The 16,325-nt window shown below is 42.7% G+C and overlaps 2 protein-coding genes across 2 annotated transcripts; both read left to right on the top strand.

Moving 5' to 3' along the window:
* Positions 1-2,078: 2,078 nt before the first annotated feature.
* Positions 2,079-13,020, top strand: LOC128125050 (olfactory receptor 52W1). Its single transcript, XM_052761999.1, has one exon. It carries the CDS (start codon positions 7,649-7,651, stop codon positions 8,615-8,617), a length of 969 nt encoding a protein of 322 aa, XP_052617959.1. The 5' UTR covers positions 2,079-7,648; the 3' UTR covers positions 8,618-13,020.
* On the top strand, positions 10,682-16,197 carry CUNH11orf42 (chromosome unknown C11orf42 homolog). Its single transcript, XM_052762000.1, has 3 exons — positions 10,682-14,537; positions 14,819-15,617; positions 15,887-16,197. The coding sequence occupies exons 1-3, from the start codon at positions 14,466-14,468 to the stop codon at positions 16,018-16,020; spliced, it is 1,005 nt and encodes a 334-aa protein (XP_052617960.1). The 5' UTR covers positions 10,682-14,465; the 3' UTR covers positions 16,021-16,197.
* Positions 16,198-16,325: the final 128 nt, after the last annotated feature.

Genomic DNA, 16,325 nt, shown 5'->3' with positions numbered 1-16,325 from the left:
GATATCTGACAAACCTGCTCTATGGAAGATGATGGTGGCAGCTACATTAATCAAAGTAAGAGAGTCAGATTTCCAAACAGAGCCTCCCTTATCCTATTTTCCTATGCCAGTATCAAAGCAACTGAGAGGTTCAATGTCCTCTTCTCTATAGGGGTCTCTGCAAACACAATGGATGTCAGAGTAACAATCTGTGTCAGAAAATCCAGTTCAGCACAACTCAGTAGTCGATGTTGGTTAAAACTTCTAGTATCTGACACCAAGCAGTTTATTGTGGGCATATTAAGTACAGTACAATTTGAAAAGAAGTTTCCTGGTGTAACACAATCCCATGTGCACAAGGAGGCATGATTACATAGAAACTCTTCTCAAAGTACATGCCACTTCTATGAAGATGGGTTCTGAAGATAGGCTACATGTATTATCTTAAGGGCCTAGAAGTGGATCTGGTGTGGTCTCAGTCATAGAGATAGCACAGAAGTTACCTAGGTTATTAACTATCTCTGGTCCTACTTATGGGGGTCTGGGGGAGTCTCTGGCCATAAAGATAGTACAGAGGTCATCTAGACTATTAACCACATCTGGTCCTGGTTATGGGAACTTGGGGGAGCCAGGTATGACCTGGCCCTACAGATAGTGCAGGGATTATCCAGGATATTAGTCACCTCCATTCCCAGGCTTCTGGGCAGAAAACATGTTATACATCTTTTCCTTTGAAAGGACAGCCTAGTGTGTTTAACATTCCTTGTTTCCCTAATGCTATCTATGAGCACAAGGACCTTTTTGTCCCTAACACTTCTCTTCCCATGCTACTACCCACAAACCTGGGAGGTCTCAAATCTTCCTATGGGAAGCAAGCCCTGCCACATTAGTCCCATAAAGTCATAGTTATATTGTCAAATCTTCTTCTTAAGTCAAGTAACCCCAATATGCACTCAGAGAACTTCTATAAATATGATCTAGGGTCTAGAATACCAACAAAGTAACTTTCTAAAAACAAATCTATAGGTGCATCTTATAAACTCAAAATATAGCAGGTTTCCAAGAAGTTAGTTACTTCAATTTTAGATTTGTTGGATCTAAGAGGTCTATGAAATATCTTATAAGCCATTTCTGATGTACATCCCAAACTCTCTGGATTATCTCTTGAAGCCAAAAGCATTTTTCTCCAACTCTCCCCATAGCTGTCCATCTACAGTTCCTACCTCCTGAGTATTCCCCTCCTTCCTCAAGCAATCATTATCCACTGCCTGATAATTACATTGAACTGGGACCACCCACCAAAACCAAAGTCTCCTGAATTATTTGTCCCATAAATAATTACCTGTCATCCATAACTATACTTTTATACTTCAACCCATGTGCTAAATTTCAGCTGAAATACTTAGTGGTGACAAAGAGCAAGTACACCAAAGCCAAACTTTTTGAGTTTGTATATTAGCTTTGCTGTTTGTTGGCTATGACTATTGGCAGATTATTTTATCTTGTGCCATAGGTTTTTTTTGTTTGGTTGTTTTGTTTTATAAAACAAGGGAAAGATTTATACTTACTTTAAAACCTATTTGGAGGTGAGCGCTTGGCTCAGCATATGCATGTGGGAAACAAATGGAACTATTACCACTGATGCTGAGATTTTCAGATTCCTCAGGGGAGAATACGTGTGGAATATGCCTTTACACTATGTGTATATGTGTCACTATGATAGGGTTAATATAGAAGCTGACTGGCCAATAGAGGTTAGGCAGGACTTGTAGAAAAAAAAAAAGATTGTGAAAGAGAGGAGTCTCTGAGAATCAAGAGAAGTCACAGAGAGAAGAAGATGAACTTGTTGTACTGAAAAAGGGTATCGAGCCACATGGCAGAGCATAAATAAGAAATATGGGTTAATTTAAAATGTAAGAGTTAGCTAGTAACAAGCCTGAGCTATTGGTCTAGCATTTATAATTAATAAGTCTCTGAGTGGTTTTTTTGGGAGCAGCTGCTGAAACAGGAAAACTCCATCTACTTATGACACCCAACATGGGGCAACATAAAACCTGAGAAAGCTTAAAAAAAAAAAAAAAAAAAAGAGGTTCCAAACACACAAAAAACAGAGTCAAACTCAGCTTCTTGGTAACTGCTTTTTCTCAGTTATGCTCCATTTCCTAGCAGCAAATAGAGTCACAGCTCCTTTAGGAGGCAGCTTCCTTGGCTCAGTGTCTAACATGGGTACAGCTCTTTTAAGAGGCCCTGCTACCAAACACTTAAATGGGGTTTATGATCAGTGGGTGATGTGTTACTTGGTGGCAGCATGTACTCAACAACTTCCCAGAGCTGGGGCGGTAAACATGGCTCCTGCCAGTACCTCCACCATGAGGCTAAGCTCTCAGACAACCAAGTGGGGGGGGGAATGAGCCAGCCACCAGCTGCCATGCAATGACACCATTCACAAAGCTGAGCATTGCCAGCGACTAACACAGCAACTTAAGATTCATTTCATGTGATCTAAAAACAATACAGATGCTCAGTAAAGACAGATCTAGATTTAAAAAAAAAAAACTCTAAATAGGTTAGAGTGTCTTAAAAATATACACGGGATTGGGAGAGAAAATAGAAAGGGTAGAGACAGTCATAGATAGAAAATGTTTAAAAATAAAAAACTAAACTCCTTAAAAAGGAATAAAGTAAAAAAGTATATAATAAGCCATGTAAAAATGAGAAATATACAGAGAGTCTGGATTCTGTATGTTATTGTGTTGTCTTTAGATTTTCTGGTTGCTAATGAAGGAACAACAGCTGCTAAGACACATTGGATATAAAAACTGCTGGATTATACCAACCTATATATTTTAAAAATGTCTTGACTTCAAAATGAAAATCAAAGATATGCTACTTTGGGGTTATGCTTTTTTTCCACAGGAACTGAAAGGCTGTGGATTCATTCCAAGTTGATATGGATCAGGTTTGATTGGGGAAGACATCCTGAAATCTTGACTACAGACACAAAGAAATAAACCTAGAAGAATGACAAGACACATGATGTATATTTTATCTGCTCAAACATAAAACAAAAAAGAATCACCTTTGACTGACTTATGTACAATGCACAATCTATACTTGTATTAATACAGACATGTATGTTACCTATAAAAGTTTATGTATTTTCAGAACAAGGAGATCAGACACCAATGAAAATGAATGGCACATGTGATCCAGCATCTCAAAATGTCTCTGTTACAGTCTCCCCAGAATCCTACATCCAAAACAGCTTCAAGGCTGCTGACTGAGATGGTCCAACCTCACAAACTACTCCAGTTAAAAACATAACAATTATCCTGATTTTCTCAAGGTTTCCCCAAAGATGTCAGTGCCCACAGACAACAGGAAGTAGTCTAGAGAATAAAGCCCACATTTCCAAGAGATGGGGTTTGGGAGGGTTTTGATTATTCAATGAATTATGAATGTTTGTCATTGTTTAGGGGGGTTGGTTATAAGTTATTAGACATAGTCAAAAAAAGAGCTAAACAAAAAGAGTTAAATTCGCCAGGCAGTGGCGGTGCATGCCTTTAACCCAGCACTCGGGAGGCAGAGGCAGGCAGATCTCTGTGAGTTTGAGACTCGCTAAAGAGCGAGTTCCAGGACATGCTCCAAAGCTACACAGTAAAACCCTGTCTCGAAAAACAAATAAATAAATAGATAGATAGATAAATAAATAAATAAATAAATAAATAAATAAATAAGTTAAATTCAAAGTTCTCTTTCTAAAGGAAAAAAGGATAGGAGTGGCATTAAAAAAAGGTAGATTATTAAATCTACTTTAATCCAAAAGAACAACTATTAATCTCAAAATATTTTACATTGGTATGGATTTTGGTTTATTGACACAAATTTAAAGTTTATTTTGTTATACTGTATTTATGTTTGTACTCTTGTTTGGGATATTTTGTTTATGTAGCTCATTTAAAATATATATAATTAAAAATACAGATTAATAGTCAACTATAATAGTCAAATTTATAGTCAGGTATGTTTTCAAGGTCATATACAGATATATTTAGATAGATAGATGATCTTCAAACACTTCAAAGCTCTATAGACTATGGCACTTAAGATGTTTCAATAATATAAAGCTTTTTATAATAATGAGACAGTCTACTCCTGGCAGCACCAGTCTACTTCAGAGAAGATGATGGGCATTGAAGAAACTCCATATGGAGTTTGCTTTCTTTATGGCAAAAGTTAGCCACTGGTCAAGAAACTGCCCTTGCCTCAACTGTTGACAGTATGTTGTCCAAATTGGACAAGCAGGACACAAAAGAAAGCAACTGCTGAACTTTGTCAAGACAAGGTGGGACAGTCCTTCAAAATTCCTGATTCACAGGAAAGTCTGTCAAATATCCTAGGCCTGTAGGCCAAAGATGGATGCCACAACGTTGCAAAGGAACCTTGAGTGACTGTCCAAGCAGCCAGTTGTCTTTGTCATTTCTATAGTTTTGGAAGTCATTTGCTTTGTATTTCCTGTTTACTCAGATAACATTAATATCCTTCTCAGGTCTTTGATGGGGTTGAAGACTAGATAGTTACAGTTACAGTTCTCCCTAATCATGATAGAAAGTAAATTAGGTACAAAACTCTGGACTCTTTAAGAGAGGACAACTGATGGAATATTTCCTCTATTTTGCCAAATACAAATGGACTGAATATTGTAACCGTAATTCTTACTTGCTAACTGTTTTTGATGTATATAATTTTACTATGTTAAAGTTAAAATCTTCCTTTTTAAGTAGACAAAAAGGGGGAAATGTGGAATATTCCTTTACACTGTGTGAATATGTCACTGTGATTGGGTTAATAAAGAAGCATACTGGCCAATAGCTGGACAGGTAGAGGTTAGAAAGGACTTGCAGAAAAAAAGAGAGTGCAAAGAGGGAGCAGAGGAGTCTCTGAGAATCAGGAGGAGACATGGAGAGAAGATGAATTTGTCATACTGAAAAAAGGAATCAAGCCACGTAGCAGAGCATAGATAAAATGGGTTAATATAAAATGTAAGAGTTAGCTAGTAACAAGCCTGAGCTATTGGCCAAGCATTTCTAATTAAGAAGTCTCTGACTTTATTTGAGAGTGGCTGCCAGGACAGGAAAGCTCTGCCTACAAATAAGAGGCTTCTTTTTCTGTGTTGCCATTGTATCAAGTACTGACCTCAGTTAGTGTAACTGCCTTAGTAGTTCTCCAACAACTTTGTATACCACTGAGCACATGAGATTATAAACTACTGGAAGGCAGCAGGTTTCATTATAGTAACTGCATCTTCCCCCATGTGGCACAGGACCAGGAACAAAAGAGTTTCAGTCAGTTCTGCTACAGTGTTGGTTTGAAATGCAAATTTGTTCAAAGACAGCTGACACATTAGGAAACTGAGCAGTGAGTTTCATGCTTATAAGTGATTCTGCAATTTCAGAAATGATAAACAGAAAACTTCACACAGATGATACTGGCTGAGCAGGAAAGCTCAATATGTACTCTTCTTCCAATATCTCTCAGCTACCTCAGTTTACCACTATAACTTTCAACCCAATTCTGACAAGTCTTTCTACAAAACTCAAGTTTTTTCTCAAGATAAAGGGCTGTATTTATTGTAGTACTTGCATACTTTCTAACCATATTATGCCTAAAACAGTTCTGTCACTTCTTTTGTATGTGTGTGTGTATGCATGTGGAGGCCAGAGGTTGACTTCCTCAATTGCTTTCCATTTATTTATGGAAACAGGGTCTCTTGCTAAGCTTAGAGCTACTCTAGGCTAGCTAGCTTATTCAAGGGACTTCCTGTTCATTTCCTAATTGCTAGGATTACAAGTAGGCCACCACATCCACTTGACTTTTATGTAGGTGCTAAGGATCCAAACTCTAATCTTCATACTTGTATGGCAAGTACTTTATCCCACAAGCTATCTCCCTGGTCTTCATTTCTACCATTTTCATGTGTTACTGATATTTTGGGAGTGCTACATCCTTACTTTCATTTTTCCAATAAATCCATTGGTTTTCACTATGATTTTTGCATAGTGTGGTCATTTTAAGGATGCCTCTTTATAGCAGAAAGAACTGCATTCAGCAGTCTTCTGGTTGATGGTGAACAACACTTTCTCTTCTCCATAGATATCTAACTCCTAAAACTGTAGTAACAAGTGTATTTGTCATTGAGGCTAGCAGATCTGCCCACAGTTGAAGGTAATAAATGTTTATTCATAATCAACTGCATGCTAAGCAATGTGAGGCTGTGAAGACAATGTGTCTAATGAGAAGCAATGCTTGTACTAGGCTTCTACAGTTATTACAATAGAGTTGGGTAGATGCCATTATAGAATTATACAAGTTTTCTCCAACTACAAAAACCTCCCGGAGGAAGCATTCCTCCTTCTCAGATATTTCAAAGGCTTTCCTTGCTTATCCCCTTTCCTGTTACCTTACTAAACATGCTGAGTCTGTGAGCACTGAGCAAGGATACAGTACCAGGAAGAGTTAATATGGAACAGGTGGGAGAGATAAGGGCCCCGAGGGATGCAGGTAGAACAGTTCCATAAAAGGCCCCAAGAGGCACTGGTCAAGGTAGAGAGAGGCTGCCAGCACACAGTGCTCAGAGTAGCTCCCTAGTCAAGTCTTCAGCTGGTGGCTTTGTCTTCCCTCAACGTTGAAGCTTCTGCTGGGGGCCAGATGCTTGCAGGGGGCTCCATCTCCTCATCCTGCCTCCTCTATCAGAGGTGTTTCTTCACACATTTAGTACTCTGGGATTTTTACCATTTCCTCCTTCAGTTGCCTTACCTCTGAGGCATTCCAGAAGTAAGACTCTAGTGGAATCCCCTTCTGGATCCAGAAGATGAAAGGACACCAAGAAGAAAAGCTTCTTTTCTGCTGTCATCATCTCTCTCTCTCTCTCCATTGCTCCCTACTCCCAACTTAACTCTCTACCTGATGTTCCAGATTACAACATCAGCACCAAATCCAGAATAATGTAAGCACCCCTTGGGCCCACCAAATTTCCTCTGTCATTCCAGGCTCCCAGACTCACTCCAGATCTTACCTGTGACCCCATTATAGTTTTTCCCTGTCTTCCTATTCTGCCTCTCCTTGCTTCCTAGTGTATTGGTACCCCAAATATTAATTATAGGAAACAGTTAAGATCACTGTGTCTACCTCTATTATAGAAGCAAAATCAAGAGGCTCAAAGTCCCTCCCAAAAATATAGTAAAGAAGAGATAACCTGATCACTCCACACCAGTTTTCTTCCCAAATACAGAGACCAAGACTGACTGTCCTTGGACTCTGAGGGAGAAAACAGTCATCTCAGCTCTGTCTCCCCAGATACTCACACTGAAGGATTCTGCCTGTACCAGCACCCCATCAGTCACATACTTCCTTAACCCTTCCTTTCTACCCCTGCCTCTGCTCTCCCTATAACACTCATGGATTACTAGGAGCAAGGATTCTCCCATTCTAGCTAGTGTCATTATCCATCCAACCTGTCTCAAGCAAAAATTATGTCCCTGTAATATTCCAGGCCCTTTACCAGTCCATGTATGGGTTTGTGCCACTGTGACATCCCCAGAATCTCTCCTCCTGCCCTTCCCTCATCAGGAACAATACCCCTGTGAGACCCAAACTTCATCCTTACAAGATGGCACACAGTCCAACTCCACAGTCCAACTCCACCTTCCAATGCCCAGCTTTCTTCATATTGACTGGCATCCCAGGGTTGGGAGATGGCCAGGCCTGGCTGACACTGGTGTTTGGGCCCATGTATCTGCTGGCCCTGCTGGGCAATGCAACACTTCTGACAGTGATCCGGATAGACTCTACACTGCACCAGCCCATGTTTCTACTCCTGGCTACACTGGCAGCTACTGACCTGGGTTTAGCCACATCTATAGCCCCAGGACTGCTAGCTGTGCTGTGGCTTGGGCCCCGACCTGTTCGATATGCTGTCTGCCTCATCCAGATGTTCTTTGTACATGCACTGACTGCTGTGGAATCTGGTGTGCTTTTGGCCATGGCCTGTGATCGCGCTGTGGCAGTGGGACGTCCACTACACTACCCTATCGTGGTTACTAAAGCCCGGGTGGGCTATGCAATCTTGGCATTAACACTGAAAGCTGTGGCTATTGTGGTGCCTTTCCCTCTGTTGGTGGCACGATTTGAGCACTTCCATGCCAAGATCATACACCATGCCTATTGTGCACACATGGCAGTTGTAGAGCTGGTGGTAGGTAACACACGAGTCAACAACTTATATGGGCTGGCACTTTCATTGGCTGTGTCTGGGGTAGATATTCTGGGCATTGCTGGATCTTATGGGCTCATTGCCCATGCTGTGCTTCGGCTACCTACCCGGGAGGCCCGGGCAAAGGCCTTTGGTACATGTAGTTCTCACATCTGTGTCATCCTGGCCTTCTATGTGCCTGGTCTCTTCTCCTACCTCACACACCGCTTTGGTCGTCACACTGTCCCAAAGTCAGTGCATATCCTTTTGTCCAACATCTATTTGCTGCTGCCACCTGCCCTCAACCCCCTCATTTATGGGGTCCGCACCAAGCAGATCAGGGATCGATTCTTAGAAATGCTCAAATTCAGAAAAAAGCCATTTTAATGGACAGTGGGACCTTGGAGTAAACAGGGTAAGGAAACTCCCTTTGAGCAAAACCTAGTCTAGAAGTGTGGGTTATGTTGTCTTTGTCCTACATATGCATGCATAGAACTGTGATGACCCAAAAGGTATTGACTGTGAAGCCCTTGGTGTATACCACTGGCACCCGTATACTTTGGCCTAGCCAGCCATGTCTTTCTTGAAAGGAGGCAAAGGCAGGTGCTGCACATTACCATGCAGGGAATACAAAAGGAGATGAAGGAACTAGTTGAGATCCCAAGATCTAGTCTATTTGAGAATCTCCCTTTCCTGTCCCCACCCCATCATTTGAACCCAAGTCTCACTATGCTTAAATGTGTCGATGTCTGGAGTTACAACGCTCTCTGTACCTGCAGTCAGACTCTATTTTCAGCCTGTTCTCAAGGAGTTACACAAACTTATACTCCACATTTTAAGAAACTGGAAAGTGTACCCTATAGTGCCAATCTACCCAGAATATGGGACTTTAAGACACTCCCAAAGAATTCTCTTGGTCTTGTGTGTAATCACTACTTTCCTCTTCCTTCAATTCCAATGAACATCCCCTAAAGCAATACCTACAACTTCTTTCTCTGAGGCTGGGACTTTGGGAGTCAAGTATCCAACTGAAAAATTAAAGATGGTATCTAAATGATCAAGCCATTGTAATTACTTGTCAAAATCTGCCGTTTTGTTTTCCCTCAGCCAAGAATGGAAAGTCCCCCAATAAAATCCCATCAGAACCCCTATGTGTCCTGTTCATTGTCACTAACAGCATGTGATACTGGTGCAATATGATGAAATTGGGAGTATTTCATGCTGCTGCCACTGCCCAGAGACATTAAACAGGAAGTGGCATGGTGTTGCCCAATGGGGGAATTCATTTTCAGTTAAGGCTGAATAATAGAAGGAATAATATATGAGACAGGGAGCCACAGCTGTAAAGTCAGAGAAAACTGCAGTCATCAAGTCTTGGTGTTAGTCAGAGATCTGAAGCAAGAACCACTCTGCACAGTAGCTCAGAGAGCTGGACCAAGCAGCATGAGACATCATACAGACGAGGTAGCTCCTGTGTAGAACATTTGTCATTTCTAGGGCTAAATGGGGTCTCACTAGACCCCTATAAATAAAGAGGTACCTCAAAATGCCTGCATGATTTCAAGAGCACACTGAATCTGAATGGCTGAAGAGGGCGTCTAGTCCAGTGTTTCTCAACCTTCCTAATGCTGCAACCCCTTAAAACAGTTCATGTTGTGATGACCATCAACCATAAAATTATTTTCATTGCTACTTCCTAACTGTAATTTTGCTGTTATGGACAATAATGTAAATACCTTTGGAGATAGTGGCTTGTCAAGGGGGTCACAACCCACAGGTCAAGAACCACTGGTCTAGTCAATCATGTATGTGTTTAGTTATTCCCAAAACTTATTTTTCATGAAGTTCTAAGTTTAAAAGCTCTCCACGAAATGATTTTATAGAAAACTAACGAACTACTAGTCCTAGAGCTAGAAGAGATGGCTCAGTGGGAAAACTCCTTGCCTGAAAGCATGACAACCTCTGTTCAGATAGATTCCCAGCACCCACATAAAAGCTAGGTGCAAGTCTGCAACCCCAGTACTGAGGAGGAAGACAGAGAAGAGATAGGCAGATCCCGGGAGCTCCCAGGCCATTCAGTGAACTCCAGGTTAAGAAAGAGACTGCCCCAAAAGATACGGAGAATGACAGAGGAAAACACCCCACCTTCAACTCTGGTTCCTCCGTACACATGTGTGTGCACACAAAAACATACTGAACCTGATGGATCACAAGATACCCATCTCTCTCATAAGAAATTTCCCTTTAGGGATGTGGGGATATGGGGTGGCTTGGGAGGGAGGGCTGGGGGATGGGAGGAGGGAGGAGGTGGGATCTGTGGGTGGTGTGTAGAGTGAGTAGAAAATTTCTTAATAAAGAAAAATGAAAAAAAATTTCCTTTTGATAAATCTATTCTGAAAAATAACTGAGATGTGAACAAACATGTATGGCAGTAGAATATTTATTACATTATTATTAAGAAATATAAAGGAATTCCTGTGTGATAATCCCATATCACACATACATACACACACACACACCATTTTCCCTCTGATACATGGGAAGGGAAATCATGTGCAATCAATGCTCATGAGCAGAGTCTGTCACCATCCCAACATGGAGAGGGCACTGAGTCTGTCGCCATCCCACCGTGAGAGACTGCTCTAAGGCACCTTCAGCTCCTAGCTGTGCAGATCTCCCAAGGTCTCTTGTTCCAAAGCTGTGTGCTGAGAATGTTTTTCCTTCAAGCCATAAATCTAACACATTTGTGTTTTGTTGACAATGCATACATACCTACCATGTGATATGTTCAGAAAGCTTTATCAGCACATTCTCATTCTTCACAATAACCTGAGAATCAACAATATGCCCACAACTCATCACCTATATTTTCAAAATAAATACTCTCTGTAGAAACTTTTTTTCTATAGCTTTGGCCCAAACCCTAGTCCCATCCATTATGATCTTATTTATAGCCTTTACTTCACTTAGTGTAAATATTCACATACTTAACTGAAAAGAATGTTGATATGTTTGACTATAGGGCACCCTGAATCTCAACTGTGATATTCCTTAACATATGAAATATTATTCCCTTCCATAAACTGAAAAATTCTCAGCTCTAGTACATATATATCCCAAAAAGCTTAAAATAAAGCATCAAGAGTTTATATAATTATCCCTGCAGCCTGAAACAAAGGAGTATTAAGGATCTTTATCACCTCAAAGTCTTTACTGTCAACGCTATTCTATGCTGCCATGAGATTCACGCAGATAGTCTCACGTTCTGTGCATAAACCGTCCTATTTATTTCTCCCAGTCTCCATCCAGATCACTCTGATATCCTCAAGGTGATCAGTGCCTCTTCCAAAGATACCACAGAATGATGGCACATGGGAAGCAAATCCCAGCAAGATACAGACCAACAGCCCAACCCTTGGGCTCACCAACTCATCCAGACTCAATTGCCATCTGTTTTTCTTCAGTATCTTTCAGTCTCAGACTCTGAGCAAAAAGGAAAGAGATTTACTCAACATTAAGATACATCACAGAATTTAGGGAGCCTAGAGATTCACAAGAATCAGAAAGCAAGAAAAGGGCAGAAGGTGTGGGCTTCCAACTGAGTAGTTTATCAGAACCCAATCTGCCCTCTGAACCCATGTCCATGAACAAAAACTCTAAAATCTTCTGCTTCCTATTTGACCAATAAGCCACCATCCCTGCACTGATCTCATCCATCTCTTCTCATTCTGGATTCCCCGTGTCATCTGTCCCTCTTTGCCTCTCAGTCAGCTCTTCGACACTGCAAAGGTGCAGAGGTACATGGTTCTGTCCCTTCTACTGGTCTCTATCTGTCTCTTACTCCACTTCAGTGTTCCTTATAATTTCTTTCAGAAGGGAACAGAGTTGCCAACTACACTACACTATCTATCTTTTCCTTGTCAAACAAAATGAAAGGATGTGCTAAACTAGGTGTGATGGTATATACCTGCAATTGTAGCACTTAAGACAGAAAAAGAAGTACCACAAGTAGGAGGCCAGCTTCAGTGACACAGTGATATGCTGGCTCAGGGAATGGAGAGAATGGCTCAGGGGTTAAAAGCACTGGCTACTCTTCCAGAGGACAAGGGTTCAATTCCCAGCACCCACCTGGCAGCTTACAATTGTCTCTAATTCCAGTCCAAGGAATTTGATGTCCTCTTCTGGACCCCACTGGCACCAGGAACACACATGATGCATAGACATACACGTAGGCAAAACATCCAAAAACGTTAAAAATTAGAGCCCTAATATCAAAGATGGTATTTTGTTAGGGCCTTGTTAAACAGGTATAAAGAAAGAATTTGGTTTTGGTTCTCTTAAGAAACTCAAGGTTTCTCATTTGGACTGATGTGGCTTCTCTTGTATCCTGCCCACTTCCTTCTCACTAAGCCACAAGTATTTCTCTCATCACACACTGAAGTGAGCCATGCAACAGCACCAAAAGGAGCTACTGTTCCAATAGTAAGAGCTGGAACCCCAGGTCTGTTATTAACTATTCACTGTATTGTTGGCTAATTAATTTTTCTGAACCCTTTCTTCACTATAAAATGAAACAATAATGCCTACTTCAGAAAAGAAGCTGGGCACAGTAGTGCATACCTGTAATCCCAGCATTCAGGAATCTGAAGCAGGAGGATTGCTGTGAGTTCTGGCCAGTGTGTAGCTACATAATGAGTTCAGAGCCATTCTGGATTACATAGTGGGGCCCTGTCTCAAAAAAAAAAAACCAAAAAACAAAACAAAAAACCACCAAGAGATTCCTAAAAGAATCCTCTAAGATAACACATTCAGTATCTGACACAGGTCCTAGCACAGACAAGTTCAACAAATATCTGACATTAATTTCTTAGTGGAACTAAGTCTACTGTCACTCGCTTGCTAAAAGGTCCGGCACCTGTTCATTTAATTCTATCTGAGGGAGACGTGCCTTCCCTTGAGTTCAACTGTATCTCCTTTAGGAAAGTTTTCTTGATAACACTTTCCCATCACTGCAGTATCCTTCTGTGTGGTATGACACCTATCACTTCAGCTGGCTCAGATGATAGCCAGCTTTGCAAGACAGCATTTTCCTCAGTCAGGCTGCCACAGGATACCCCCTAGATAGGAGACCTCCAAAGGGCCTGAGAACTATGGGACAGACAAGGTAAGGAGTGGGAAAACGATTACTATAAAGTTCAAACGTGATTTCTTTTGAAGTTATTCTTCTCCAGCAAAATATTAGGTGAGCTCTCTGGACAAAGACACAAGAAAGACGACAAGTAATAATAACTAGAGTGGGAGAGGAAACTACTACATACAAATCAGCCTAGGACAGGAATGGAGCATGAAGAAAATCTCCATGTTTACCTGGGTAATTCTGCCTTCCTGAAAAGTCTTACCAGTTACTAAGGGAACAAAATCCCATTTAGATCTTACTCTTCACGTTACCATTGCTCAGCCAAACACCCACCTACACACTCCTGCTTTCCACTGCTTTTATAACCCACTCGTTAATAACTGGTTTCAACCGAGGAGCTTTTAGAAGTTAGGATTCCCAGGCACACCCCAGACAAATTAAACCGGAATCTCTGAGAATAGAAGACAAGTATCAGTGATTTTTAAATCTCCCAGGTAATTTATAGGTTGAGAATTACTGGAGTTCTTATTGTTGCTATTGTTGTTTAGATGTTTGTTTTCAGTTTAAGTCTTGATCTATACTTCCGTATCTTTCAGAACCCCAATGCAACTTCAAAGAGAAGTAATCTACAACTAACTAGATGGCAGTTACTCTAGTAAAGCAGTTCAAGTGTTCCTCCCTCCAAAGCAAGAGAATGACCACTCCAGGCTGAGGGAGAAGACCAGGAGACCATGAAACAAGACTGCATAAGATGAGAAAAAGGAGTGAAAAGAGAAGAGGAGGAGAGAAGAAAGAGAGCATCTTTGTGCTGTTCAAAGGGCAGGGCAGGAACAGAAAGGAAAAATGAAATGGCAAAGGAAAGAAAGAAAAGGGAGAAGGAAGTAAAAGTTTGTAAATATTATGGCCCACAGGCTGCAAGGAGGCTAGTAGAGTTACTGTCCTCTCTGTATCCAAGGCTCCATCACCTAGCAGGACCTCTATGACCTCATGGTGGAGTAGGTCACAGCCCAAGGTGGGGGGAGGGGGGAGAGGCCTTACCTTCCTGGGCAGATTGGGGGTTCCTGCAGCAGTCACTACCTTGCCCAACCCCTCCCCACCATGTTGGTCAGTAACCCCCACCTGCTAACACTGGATGAAGCAGATGCCACTTGGGCCCTCATCAAGGATAAGGTAGGTAAAGCAAGGAGGTTAAGGAGGAAGTGGCAAAGTGTGACCAGGCTGATTCTGAACAAAGTCTCATTCTTTTATGTATCCAAGTATCTGCCATAATCTGGCATAAAATAAGACATTCAAGGTTTTGTTATAGGAGGAGACTAGGAGATAAGTGTGGATCTGTGTATACCACAGAAATGTACTTAGACAGCAAACAATGGTGAGAAGGTCAATTTAGACAATACAAGTTAACCTCTGACCTTAACTCAGCCCCTGACTTATAAACTGGCCACCTGCAGGTCATCGAGGAGCGTTTTGGGTCCAATGTAGTGGCAGTACCTTTCCTGTCGGATGCAGCCTACTATGATCTACTGGGCGTGCTAGTGAAACAGTCCCGTCGAGCCCACACCCGCCTAACTTTGCCAGGCCGGCAGGGCCGAAGGGCACTGAAATCAGTAGGGTTGCTACCAAATCTTCTAGAACAGGCAGGGTCTGAGGGTGTCTTTGCCCATTGCACTCGGGAATACTCACCAAATGGCCGAGCCGAGATAGCCTATGAAGAAATGCGAATGTTGGATGGGCAGCCCTGCCGGATCCGCCTACATATGGGAGGCCTGCGCAAGAAGGTTGCCTTCCTGCTGCTACCACCAGGGCAGGTGAGCCTGCAGCAGAATCTTCCCTGGATCCGAAGCACCCACAGCATCTACGTCATCTACCAGGTCTTCTCCTGCACCTGGCTGCAGCTAGGGCTGTTACCTACAGCCCGTGAGCCCCAGCTGCTCCGGTTACAGCGGTCACTACCTATTGCTTTCTCCTGCCTCAAGTTTTCACTGCAGCCCAAGGGTGTGCTGGGACCACAGAAGTCTCTGACCAAAGATCCCTTGCCCCAAGGAGCCACCTGGGTTAGACCTAGCCTTAGCATCTTATCAACTCTGGCCCCCACATCAGTACCTGCTGATACACTTGAAGTCGCTGATGCATCTCCACCTGTCCCAGCCCCACCTACACCACCTCCCCAAGAAGGGCCAGAAGGCAGACCCACCAGATTCTCCTATAAGGGTCGAAACCCCTTCCGGAGGGGCCCCTATATGCTTTCAGGTACTGCTAGGGGAAATGAAGATGAAGCATGGGAAAGACCACTGGAGGGAGAGGGTACAGGGACTATTGCCCAGGAATGGGTTCAGCAGCCCACAGTGTGTACAGGACCCTTGTGAAGGGACAGACTTGAGGGAACCCAGGGAGGGTGAGATGGAAGCATGGCCCTGGTAAGGGTGTGTGGTGGGGGATGCAGCACAGAGAATCAGGGTGGGGGGGACTAGGGCGGAAGACCAGGGCATGAGTCAAGCTGTGACTATCCCCAACCCTAGCAGAGAACTGGCTCTTCAGCCCCCGCAACCCCCCACCAGGAGGCCAGGGTGGGGGCCCCGGGGACCCCGACCGGCACTCCATGTCCCTGCCCCTGCTGCAGGGTCTGTCCTCAGAGTTCGACAGCGACGAATGAAGCTGAGGCAAGAGACGCAGGGGGCAAGGCCCCTAAGATCTGACATAGGGATAATGGTCCCCAATAAACATCAGCTGCTGCACCCCCAACCACCCTGGGCCTGTGTGCTTCTTCTTTCTTGGGTCCAGAAAAATGAAGTCTCCATTTTCCCCTAAGCATTAAGTCCTCTCACCTTCTAAGAGTAAAGGGGCTAACCTGAAACCCTATCATCAGTGTTATCTCCCCTGATGATTCCCCCACCTATATACAACCTTTACAGGGCCACAGCCCCATAGATAAAGGGTGGCAAAGAAGAATGAGCACAG

Source organism: Peromyscus californicus, unplaced genomic scaffold (genome assembly GCF_007827085.1).
Source record: "Peromyscus californicus insignis strain IS unplaced genomic scaffold, ASM782708v3 Scaffold_4__1_contigs__length_199733344, whole genome shotgun sequence".
NCBI lineage: Eukaryota > Metazoa > Chordata > Mammalia > Rodentia > Cricetidae > Peromyscus > Peromyscus californicus.
The sequence above is the reverse complement of the archived record's forward strand: the minus strand, read 5'-3'. Positions and strand labels throughout refer to the sequence as shown.

Coding starts and splice junctions, on each gene's coding strand:
- CUNH11orf42 (XM_052762000.1), top strand. CDS start 14,466: ATGTTGGTCAGTAACCCCCACCTGCTAACACTGGATGAAGCAGATGCC. Junction 14,538..14,818: donor GGGCCCTCATCAAGGATAAG/GTAGGTAAAGCA, acceptor GGCCACCTGCAG/GTCATCGAGGAGCGTTTTGG. Junction 15,618..15,886: donor GGGCCCCTATATGCTTTCAG/GTACTGCTAGGG, acceptor CCCCAACCCTAG/CAGAGAACTGGCTCTTCAGC.
- LOC128125050 (XM_052761999.1), top strand. CDS start 7,649: ATGGCACACAGTCCAACTCCACAGTCCAACTCCACCTTCCAATGCCCA.